We start from the raw sequence: 12,231 nt of genomic DNA, 5'->3' as shown, positions 1-12,231 counted from the left end.
TCAGAAATGTAGGGGTTAGAACGCAAGACTATTTGTAGTGGTTGGGGGCGTGGGTTGGTGGTGTTGGTTGCTTTTTGTATTTTTTTTTATGACTAGGAAGTGTGGATTTTTTTGTGTGGAGTAGTGTTGGTGTGGGTTTTTAGTGTGGGTTAGGAGTATTGTGATAATGTGTTAAAATATGATTAGGTTAAGTACTAAAAGGAGATAAAAATAATATTTTTTTAAATAATAAAAAATTAAAAAAAAAAACAACGCGTGTTTCTTCTTCCATTGCCAAGCAACGTGCATGTCCAAAATTTGCTCAACCCACGCATGGATACGGCCATGGGGGCGTTGGATGCTTGCCAAGTGGGACGGGAATGCCGTTACCCACAACCGATACAACTGGTCTAAAAGATGGAATTGATGTAGATTATATTTTGGACCATAGATGTACAGACCTAATCATTAATCATAATTAAGTTGTTAGAAACATAAACTTTTTCTTCATTCCAAATATTTCAACTTTTGCAAACTACCAATATCCGACTGTTGAAAAAATATAATGTATGCAATAGTCACAAGATCTCTTCCAACTCACCATTCTTAGCCAAGTATGTTGAACTTTAAAATTTCAGCTTACATGGCCATTTAAATCACGGTTTGTTGCTTACCTAATGTCTTAAAGTTTTACAAGACAATATTGGGTGGGAAATAGTATTTTAGACTTATTTTTAAACTCATACAGTCTTAGTTATACTTGGTAGATATGAATTGTTGCTGCTTTTGGCAAATTGTTTAAATGATTAAGGTATGAACATATTCTTGCATTTATGTTTTTTTTTTCCCTTCTAAATAACATACTTGACAAGGTGCATGTTTTGGAATTCATTAACAGAGATACAAATATGGAGCAACAGACTCTTAGTTTCGTAACATGCTGTGATTCCATTTCATTGACATCATGTTTTGTACTGTATTATTGTATTACCGCAGGTACTGTAAATTGTTCAAACTACATGAAGATAAGCGCGCTTGCAAGTATGGTGCAGTTAAGAAAGTATAGGGGGTAGAAGATATGTAAATTGGAATGATTGCTTAGCTAAGCCTTTGTAAGTCTCTTCTAGCTCTTTGCTTGAGAGTTTTTGATGCTTAATAAATTTGTCACTTAAAGAAAAAGTTAAGGGATTGTCGAACCCCCTCCTATAGATGTAATACCCGCTACAACATCACAAGGAGCATCCGTAACCATTATGAAAAAGTAAAAGATGGATAAAAGGTTATGTGCTTTGTTACTACTATATTCATTGTCTATCATGTAATTAAAAAAAAAAAAAAAATACATGTTGTTCATAATAGGGTTAAGTCCATTATAACAAATTTCCTTGAATAACCCGCGAATTCGCGGATCTTAAACTAGTATATTATTAAAAATAATTTTTAATATTTTTTTGAAATCAATCTCCCGTCACAAACCAGAAGCCCAACGCGTGTTAACCATAACTTTGTTTACATCAAATATGATAATGGAAACTTAAATGATCCTTAAATAATAAAACTAATGTTTAAAAATCTTTTTTAAGTAAAGGCCTCATAGTTAGTTGATTTTGGAGATTGAAATTATGTCTTCAATTAAGATTTTTCACAAACTTAAAACACTAATTGAGTAAATCTTTGGGGTTTAATGTTAGCAATTTCTATTTCTTAGAATTAGTTCATACTTCACTAGTAAAATACTACTATGTTAATAGTTAAGGAAATTCAGAAACGGTCTATATCGCGTAACCTCTACGAATTGCCTGAACGAGAAAATAATCATGATAATTTTACATGAGTAGTTATATTAGATAAAGACAAAATTAGAAATTTTATAACTGAATTTAATCATGATATAATCCGTATATCATTATAAATTTGTTTATATTAATATTGAGTTATTAGAATCCCCAATAAAAGGACACATTACGCACTAAATAATTCAACTAAGCCCAATCATATGCTTTATACCAATTAATCGGTCCAGATTTGTAAGATGCGGGAATATAAAATCCATCTTTATGTACCCGCCAAGGCGCCAATAACAATGACCTCGACCCTTTCCTTTATAGTAATTGCAATATTTCGGAACGTTTTTACGATGAACTAATGAAGCAGCTCAAAAACTTTAAAATGTTGTTGCTTTGATTCCAAGGTAAAATCACAATAGAAAAGTGTCGTACCACCTAAATGTAAGCAAAAATTAATATTAAACTCTTCTCCCGCATTTCGAACGACTTCACAACATCATCTTTTGACTTAGCAATGAAAGTGAAGATTGTCTACCTCACTATTAATATGAACACTCCCATTTACTCAAAATACAATTGTTATGAATATCATCATTGTTGTTACTAATATGTGCATAAGTTGCATCACAAAATCTAAGTGCTTACATGAAAAGAAATACTAAGACCATGAATAACCTTGCCTGTGACGTCACAGGCAGATTGTCCACTTTTTGGCCAAAAAGTGGATTCTGCCTGTGACGTGGCAGTGTCACCCTCTGACACCAAAATAACTCTGACGCCCCTCCAGTGTCAAATAGGTCCCACCAGTTTTATTTTTTCTTTTTCTTTTTTATTTTATTATGCATACAAATTATATTACATATAATTAAAAACATATAAAAATTAACCATTACATAAAATTTAACCATTACATAAATTTAACCATTCATGGTGCGGAATGCGGACGGAAGGTTCCAAATGTTGAATTAGTGCAATAATACGCTCGTCTTCCGAATCGGAATCGTAACTAAGTAAATACGATGCCATGAAAGAAAAATAATTGATAGTTATGAGAGAAAATTGTATGATTTAATTGATAGAAATGAAAGAAAACTAAAGCGAAATGGTGTGTTAAAAGTGTAGAATGTATGGGTTTATATAGATAAAAATATATAGAATTAAAAAAAAAAAAAAAAAAAAAAAAGCCGTTAGCCAACGGCTTTATTTTTCAGCCAATCCGAGACTGACACGTGTACCTGACGCTGTCTCACCCTTCCGTGAAAAACTTGACTAACGCCCCTCAAGCGTCAGCGGTAACGCCCCACTAGGGGCGTCAGGGGGCGTCACCCAATGCCAGCGGGTCTGACGGGACCCCTCTGACGCCGCGTTAAAATTGGTCTAATAAGGTTTCCATGAGAAAACTAGATTATATGTGGTTGCAGGGGCGGAGCTTTGTGTAGACAGGGTAGTGCATCCGTCCCAGCTGGATTTAAAAAAAAAAAGTTCACACAAAAAAAAATTTACTAAAAAAATAAAGTTTTTTAATGTTTGTCCCAACTGTAATGAAAAATTTAATAATTTTTTCCACCCGCCCCATCTGTGGTCAGGTTCAAGTTCCGCAACTGTGTGTTTGGATAATTTTTTATTAGATTAACTATGTATATATTGGGATTTCAGGTTCGTACAATACTTATTTCCTTAAATCAACTACTACTTAAATCAACTACTACTTATATTCCTTTAATATCAATGCTTATTTCTAGAAATATAAGTAGTAGTTGATTTAAGTCATATATGTAGTAAATATGTAAGAATCTGATTAATTCTCCATTCAATCTCCTACCCTCTAGTTAACATTCATGATGAAAAATGTTAATAAATTTATGTTAAACTAATGTTACGAGTTAAATTTTATAATTCAACTTTTTTTTTTTTTTTTTTTTTTTGAAAAACAATAATATAATATATATAAATATTAAAGGAATGCTTCATCAATCAATAGATTAAACGTTTAAGAAATTATATCCAAATGAAACACAGCCTAACAACGTAATGACTAAAGCTATTGCACGTATTATCTATGAAAGACAATTGCACAAACTGTTGCCTAACATTCATCATTCATGAAAATGAGTTTTAACAATCATGATGATGAACCTTAAACAAACATTCATGATGATTAAAAACAAACATTTATGACTATATTAATAGTTTATTAAATGTTGTAGATCAATTATCATACGGACTTTTAGTTTAGGGTAACCCATGCAGTGGCGGATCTATACATCGCAGTGGTAGCACTTAATAATAGTTAATGATAATATAATAATATAATAATAATAATAAATACAATAATTAAAGTTTATATAAATTATTTTATTAAACTTTGTAACTTCAAACAAAATTTTAAGGCAAAATGTTAATTTGACTATTTCAAATGCATAAAAAATATATATATAATATATAATTAAAGTTATAAAAAACTTAAAATTACTTTCAAATATATATTTGGTACGGAGTATTAACGTAAAAAAATAATACTTCTGTAAATAGAGGATAAAAGTGTAATAATTTAAGAAATGGGGGATGAATTGTGTAAATTGTATATTCATACGGAGTAATGTGGACTAGTCGAGAAAAATGAAAAGTTAAAGAAACTTTGTGGGACCAGACATTCATCTCCCCCTAACCCTTTTCCCCCAACTGCAACTCCATTTCAATTCATTTTTCATTGAAACCTAAATTAAAATTTAAGTATCATATTCACATGTACTCTTCAGGACAATTTGATGCCGTCGATATACGTGTTAAATGGGCTTAGAAGTTGCACCAAAATAATCCACTGGGTTTCATTCCTTAATGGCCCTATTCTTTTTACACTACACTAGCTTATAACCCGCGCATTCGCGGGTATTTTATCATACAAGATCATAAAAATATATTCTTAATAACTTATTTTGTTATTGATGTAAGTAATATGAGTACAATATATGTGAATAATAAATCATCAAATATCAAAAACATTAGAATTAGACACATAAAGAAAATGAGTATGAATTGTGACAAGTTATAAACGAAAAATTTACACCCCATTTTCAAGTAAGTAAACTTTTGATTTTACAAATACACATAAAAAGGTTTAAGGGTGAAGACATGACTGCCAACATCATCAATCCGTTGATGTTGTAAGCCTGTTGAAGTATGCATTAATTGACAATAATGCTAGTGCAAATTGTCTTGTTGTCAGCATTGAAGTCAAGGTAGTCGATGTTTTTTTGCAAAGTTGATCAACCTACAAAAACAGATAGTTAAATAAAACAATCTCCCTAACCAAGGTTGTTAGACCTGATTTGAGCAACTGTCGATTTCCTTACTCTGCATATAAAAAAGTTTAATAAAGAAACCCTTACTCTATAGTGCAACTATAGAGAAGCTACCTGATGCAGGATGAATTAAACTATAAGATTTTAGGCGGTTTTAGCAACAAACTTACAAGAAAAGAAATAAGCAGGATTAGCTCAATTATTCTTCCAAACAAGAGTCACATAATCAACACTAAATATCTGAAGCATAGCCTGGGTTAGAACCTCCCTGCATGCATAATCACACAAAGGCATATGATGTAAAAGTAATTTAACCTTATAAATAGTATTTTGTGGAGGTTTTTACAACGGGATAAAGTTTGATGTCGCAATGGGTTTATTATCTTCTCGATAGAGAATACTTACGATTTCATTGCTGAAATTCCCTGAAGGCATGAAGATTATGCATACATTTTTCCTAATCCATGGTGTCATTGATGTATTTGTGCAAACACATCATTAGTGTTGGTGCAAATACATCATTACGCTTTCATTTCTGAAATGAAATTCCTGAACATAAGCATCATTACATTTGTACATAAGCATCATTACTCCTGAAATGCAAACACATCATTACATTTGTACATAAGCATCATTACTTTTTGTGATGGACAACGGCTAAAAAAGAGAAAACTTCTCTTTTGACTATAATAATTAGGGGATTGTTGTTAAATTAAAAGGTTAGAAGTATATAGAAAATGATTAGTAAAAAAGCCAACTGTTAACTTTGCATAATATAAGATAGGTCATGTGTGAAAATCATAAAAGTGGAGTGTTCAATTTATATAACATAATTCAAGTGGCCTTTCAACATAAGGATTACATGGATATGTAATGACACTTTAATTAAAGATAAAAAAAAGTTTATGTAAATGTGCATACCAAAACACATAAAAATAGTGAGTGAAAAGTGCTTCTTTTTCAAATTTGGTCAATTAGTTGTTTATAAGGGATAAACTTGACTCACTTCAATGAAGATTTATGAATGTAGGTCATAATGGTAGAATTTTCTAGAATGAATACTGATAAGAGTCGAGTAAGATTAGTGTTAGTTTTCAACATAAAATAATATGATGGTTCCGAAAGTGGATTTAAGTACGTGATTAGTTGTTAACGAATTATAATATGATGGTTAAAAGAAGTGAAGCGTCAAACGTGAGAGAATCATCCAAATAACTTATTTAACTTACTGTAAGTTACCATGACATTCAATAGAACTGGGTTTTAAAGTAGAGCATATGCATCCTCACAATCGTTATGAGTAAGAAGCGTGCACTTTCCTAACCTTATTACCACAAGGATGTAACATATGTAAGAAACACGTTTAACTTTAACCACAAGTTTATTAGCCCAACAAATTTGCGCTAAGTATACTGTTAATACAATCAAAGTTTGATGGCATAACAAATATGAAATGTGTAACTGAGATTTTATAACATAATTCATTTTGTACGAACCTCGTCAATAGTTTTGGAGATTTTTTTGCCCAACAACAATGATACTTAACCGCACATAAACAAATGGCAACGTTAAAAACTACGTGACTTGAATCACCATCACCTGCACATAAACAAATGTTCCTTTAGGTCGTAAGTTGTGCTATGCAGTCATGGAACAATTCAGAATACGAATTTAATCAATGTTGTAAAAGGTTTGAATGACCTCAGAACAATAAAAATGTCACGTCACTGTCATCCTATGACAAAAGTCCCCCATAACAGCTCCCCCTAAAATGGCATGGTCCAGTCACTGGCATGCCCAAAAAAGTACACCTCTTTCACTCCACGTAGGCGTCACCATTATATGTGGTCTAATTGTATTTATTAATTTAATTTACGTAATACACTTAATATCTATATTTATATATTTTCATCAAATGGATTAATTGTTTTGACATGATCGACACCACAAAAACCTAACCAATTGATTCTTTTGACATGACCGACACGAAACAAACCTAATTAACCAAACCAATAATGTATGGTACGATCTTCCATCTTATTTTCTATTGCAAACTGAGTCTTGGGACGGTCCAGTTTGGTGCGATTGTACCACGTCAAGTCCTGTCAGTAGCTAACTCCTTTTATTTATTCATCCATATAGATATAGATATATACATATATTACATATAAATATTATAATATCTGGTGATAAACACAAAATTAGTTGAAAGTGAAATTTTGTTATAATAATCTAAAAATGATGCTTCAGTTGAGATGGTTGGTTCTGAGTCGTGATATTTGTGAGCAAAGGGTACACGCCATTGTGGATGATGCGGGTAGAGTGTGAGTGTTTTTTTTTTTTTTTTTTTATTATATTATATTATTTATGTATGAAATATGAATATGAATTGTGATAATAATAACTGATAATAAAGTGTGGTGGCGCATCAATTCCAATTACGTACTTGCATCTCATCTTTTCCTATCAAATCACCACTCACACTTTTTTTATTTCCATCCATATTGTTAATTTTTACTATAATTATCATATTATCATTATTATATTATTATTACTCCGTATATCCAACTGCTAATTGATAAATTGTTTCTCATTGAATCCAGAAATAAGAAGAATATGTGGCTGTTTGGAAGACCAGGACCATCTGGATTCTCACAATATTCAACCGCTGAACAGGTTACCAATGGAATTGATGCATCTGGTCTCACCGCCATTGTTACAGGTACCTCTACCTTCATTTCTCAAATTCGAATTAAAATTAAATTCAAATTAACATGATTTGTGTTGTACGGCTTATAGGATACCTGACGTTCCTAGATAATCTACCTAGCTATCTATGTGAAAATGAATTTTTAATTCGTTCGTTTATATGCAGTAATGCAAGTACTAAATTAATTAATTAAATCAGTCAATATTCTATTTTCGTTCTTTCTGAAACTATATATCTTGTTGTTTTTTCAATTAAATGCTACTCCGTACTCCATATGATCTTAACTGTGTAGATAAACAATACGTAACAACTTTCGAATGATTTGTACGCCAGTTTTTTTTTTTTTTTTTTTTTTTTTTTTTTTTTTTTTTTTTGGCATAATAACGATTACTATTAAAATAAAAGGATCTTCATCGAAAGATGAAAGAACCCCAAACCGATACAAGCAAAAGACCAACATCGAACAAGGGTGGGACTTGAGAAAAGAAAACCAAACTAGACCGGCCTAAGAAAACGCTAACTTGAACCGAGCCCAATGAAACCTACTACCAAAATACCAAAGCAACAAGCTACATCACATGATCTAACAACATACAAATACTACAAAAGGAGCCCAACGAAACCTACTAACATATAACATAGGAGTATTTATTCACTCGTGTAAATGAGCTGAGCTGCCGCGTGCTACTCGAATATGACTCATTAAAAGTTCGATTGGAGCCGAGTTTAAACAAGTTTGAGCCCGAGAACATATTTTGAAGATCGTTTGGTAAACGACTTCGATTTTCTTATATCATGCTCGGACAAGCCCGCATACCTTTAAATTATATTCGTTATTTATTTTTAGTTAATAATATATAGTAGATAATTATATAATAAATTAATAATAATATATACTCCGTAGTAGATAATTATATAATTATAACTATTATATTATATACAGTAGCGGATCTAGGAAGCGTAGTCATAGGATAGGTGTCACTAGTTAGAAGCTCAAAAAAATTTACACTATCCAATGTTGTCACTCAAAAAAATTCACACTATCCAATGATATCACTAGTTAAAAGTCCAAAAATTTTTCCACTGTATCGCGTATTTCACTGGTAGCTCGTGCTACCAGTGCTTACTTAATAGATCTGCCCTTGATTATATATACAAACGAGCCTAACTTGAGCCGAGCTTGAGCTTGTATATTATAAAACAAGCCGAACTTGAGATTGGTGTATTTAGCTCGAAGCGAGCCGAGCTCGAGCTTGATGTATTATGTTCAAAGCGAGCTGAGATCGAACGTGAACTCCTTTGAATTTTAGTCGAGCTCGAGCTCGGGCTCAACTCGGCTCATTTAGACCCTAAGGGTAAATAAAGCACTTCAAGGATCTGTCCCACCGGCTTCAATTCATGAGGGTTTGCTGTTCAAAAACAATCTAATACTATAATGAAGTACACCTATTCAACTACACTTTAAATAAAAGAAAAATGTTCAAGGAGAAAACACTCTAGTTGGCTTTTTTAAATATAAAAATAGTGATGTGGTCCATGAAAATCAGAGAATGGAACATATATACTTGAACAAGACATATTGTAGAACTTAAATTATGTTCCTTTACTTACATATATTATCTGCAGGAGGATCAAGTGGCATTGGTCGTGAAACAGCGCGAGTACTTGCCCTGCGTGGGGCCCATGTCGTTATGGGTGTCAGAAATTTGGCTGCTGGCAAACAGGTTCAAGAAGAAATAGTGAAAGAAATTCCAACAGCCAAAGTTGATGCAATGGAGTTAGATCTCAATTCCATGGCATCCGTTAGGAAATTCGCGTCCGACTTCAATTCAACTGGTCAATCATTAAACTTGTTAATGTAAGATTTCATAACTGAAGCCCAATCAATCAGTATTTTTAAGTACTGAAATGTATTTCTCTCCATTTTTTTTCGTTTGTGTACAACAAACACACACACACACACCCTTTTTGTCCACGACGGGACTCGAACTCACAAACTACTCCCTTCGTCCCAAAATTATTGTCCCAGTTTTTTCGATGCTTTCTTATGCAACTTTGACTTTCAATATCCTTTTTTATGTTATATAATATTTGATGAAAATTATAACAATGAAAACTCGTTTAAAATTATATCAACTTTGACATTATGTCAACCTGTACCTTTTTTTTTTTTAATGTATGCACTATGTATTTGCGCTTTAATCCAGCTTCTAATACTTGTCGAAACTCTACTGAATATTTGTATGTTGGGTTGTGTTAAGAAACAATGCAGGTATAATGATGACTCCATTCTTGCTTTCTAAAGATAACATAGAACTACAGTTTGCCACCAACCATTTAGGTATTTTAAATGCGTTTTTTTATTGCTCGAATAATCCTATCGCTTTGTTCGCGCACTAAAGTTGAAGTGTTATGTTCCGCTTTGCTACAGGTCACTTTCTTCTTACCTATCTGTTGCTCGATAATATGAAGAAAACAGCACGTAAAAGTAAGAAAGAGGGAAGAATTGTGAATTTATCATCAGAGGCCCATAGGATTACTTATCCTGAAGGAATTCGTTTCGATAAAATTAATGTTGAAAAAGAGTAAGTTTTCTATAAAGAATTTCACTCTACTATTGAATCGTCTCGATAGGATTTCATTGCACTAGTGAGTAGATATTAAAAGCTATATAAGTATCTCATGTATATATAGGTATATGTACAACCTTTAAGTGTTGGCGAAAAGTCAACACTTTGTAATGCATTTAACTCAATAAATATTCACGTATCGCTAGCCAGAAAACTGGACGAATAGGCAAAGAGTGTACAGATCTTGAGCTACATTATATAACCAAATGAATAGTTTTATAGTATAATGGTTAAAATTTGTTTTAATTAACTATTAATAAGAAATTAAGAACCATGCAAGTACCTTCTTTTTGTTGCATATGATATTTTAGAGAGGTAGAGGCATTTTAACAATACCCAAATTTACTGTAACTTGATTACGTTATGGTGTACAGGTACAGTAAATATCAAGCGTATGGTCAATCAAAGCTAGCGAACATTCTTCATGCTAATGAGCTCACCAGACATTTTAAGGTATAAATTTCACTTTTTTTTTTAATTTAGTTTTCTGATGAAACCAATTTTGTACATTTTTGACTATCGAACTTGCACAAACTGGCTTTTAAATTTAAAGGGGATAAGGATTCCTTAAACGTTAAAGCCAATAACAGATTAGATAATCAAATTGAGCTGCAGAGTGAATGCTACAAAAACTAATAAAAATATGTCTTTAGTTATGGATCCATATCTTAATTTGGAAGATACATTAACAGTTTGACCTTAAAAATCAAAGTTTACTTAAAGCTTCGTACGCTTAAATTATGGTTTTTGGTGATTAAACAGGAAGAGGGAGTTGAAATAACTGCAAATTCTCTTCATCCAGGAGTAATTCAAACAAATTTGTTCCGCCACATTTTTACTCCTCCCACCTTTGCTGAAGGTAATATTTCTTGATTTTTCCCACAATTAGTCACTAAATAAAGTAAAGTAAACAAATAAAAGAGAGAGAGAAGGATAATAAAAGATTATACTGTTTTACAATTATTGTTTGTATTATATTTGTATGCAGGCTTTGTTAAGAAACTCAGCAGTTGTTTCATGAAAAATGTTGAACAGGTTAGTAAATTAGTCAACTTATGCATGCACAATAGTTTTCTATAACTTTGTGAATAGGGGTCTTGGGTTCGACTCCTAAAATTAACACAAGTAAATGATTTATTTCGGTGTGTTATATAGGGGGCCGCAACGACGTGCTATGTAGCACTGCACCCACAAGTGAAAGGGGTAAGTGGTGCATATTTTTCAGATAGCAACTTAGCGAAAACAACAGAGCAGGCTAAAGACATGGATTTGGCTAAGCGATTATGGGATTTTAGCATGAATTTAATTAAGTAAACATCAACATTCGCACTTTGTAGAGATCATGGTTTATTTCTGTGAAAGTCATAAAGTGCAAGTGAGTGTTTCCATTGAGATATATTGGATTTTTTTTCATTTGCTTACATGCAAAAGTGTAGCTATTTATACCGAGTTTAGTTGGATCGATCCCTATAGTTTTTACTACCTTTTCTAGAACTTTTATTTTCCACATCATTACCCTTTTCACTAACTCATAACTAAAACATGAAATTCAATAACTCTTGATCAAATTTGATACTATGAATGTTAATCTATCGATAGGATCCTTGGTTATAACATCAATTAATAAACACTAATTTTAAAAATTGTTAACATCAATCATCATCAATATTACTTATAACAACAACAACAAAACCCAATACACATGAGTGGTGTATGAGGGAGTATACATTTCTTTTCACATTTTTTTAAAGAACGTTGTTTTACAACGTAAATAATTATTCTGTGTAAAAATACGCAAATGAATAGCTACCTTACCGGTGTCA

At 32.0% G+C, this 12,231-nt stretch overlaps 1 protein-coding gene across 1 annotated transcript; it reads left to right on the top strand.

Moving 5' to 3' along the window:
- The first annotated feature begins 7,241 nt into the window (after window positions 1–7,241).
- Window positions 7,242–11,829, top strand: LOC139839901 (short-chain dehydrogenase TIC 32, chloroplastic-like). Its single transcript, XM_071830106.1, has 9 exons — window positions 7,242–7,392; window positions 7,672–7,790; window positions 9,405–9,636; window positions 10,040–10,119; window positions 10,210–10,363; window positions 10,783–10,861; window positions 11,171–11,267; window positions 11,397–11,443; window positions 11,564–11,829. Exons 1-9 carry the CDS (start codon window positions 7,307–7,309, stop codon window positions 11,720–11,722), a joined length of 1,053 nt encoding a protein of 350 aa, XP_071686207.1. The 5' UTR covers window positions 7,242–7,306; the 3' UTR covers window positions 11,723–11,829.
- The last annotated feature ends 402 nt before the right edge of the window (window positions 11,830–12,231 follow it).

This window comes from Rutidosis leptorrhynchoides, chromosome 4 (assembly GCF_046630445.1).
Source record: "Rutidosis leptorrhynchoides isolate AG116_Rl617_1_P2 chromosome 4, CSIRO_AGI_Rlap_v1, whole genome shotgun sequence".
Lineage (NCBI taxonomy): Eukaryota > Viridiplantae > Streptophyta > Magnoliopsida > Asterales > Asteraceae > Rutidosis > Rutidosis leptorrhynchoides.
Note: the sequence above shows the minus strand (reverse complement) of the source record. Positions and strands in the feature narration are given on the sequence as shown.

Excerpts from the sequence above, each read along its gene's own strand:
- LOC139839901 (XM_071830106.1), top strand. The coding sequence starts at position 7,307 with ATGATGCTTCAGTTGAGATGGTTGGTTCTGAGTCGTGATATTTGTGAG. Across the intron at positions 7,393-7,671 it reads GTGGATGATGCGGGTAGAGT|AAATAAGAAGAATATGTGGC; the intron begins GTGAGTGTTTTT and ends CATTGAATCCAG. Across the intron at positions 7,791-9,404 it reads TCTCACCGCCATTGTTACAG|GAGGATCAAGTGGCATTGGT; the intron begins GTACCTCTACCT and ends TATTATCTGCAG.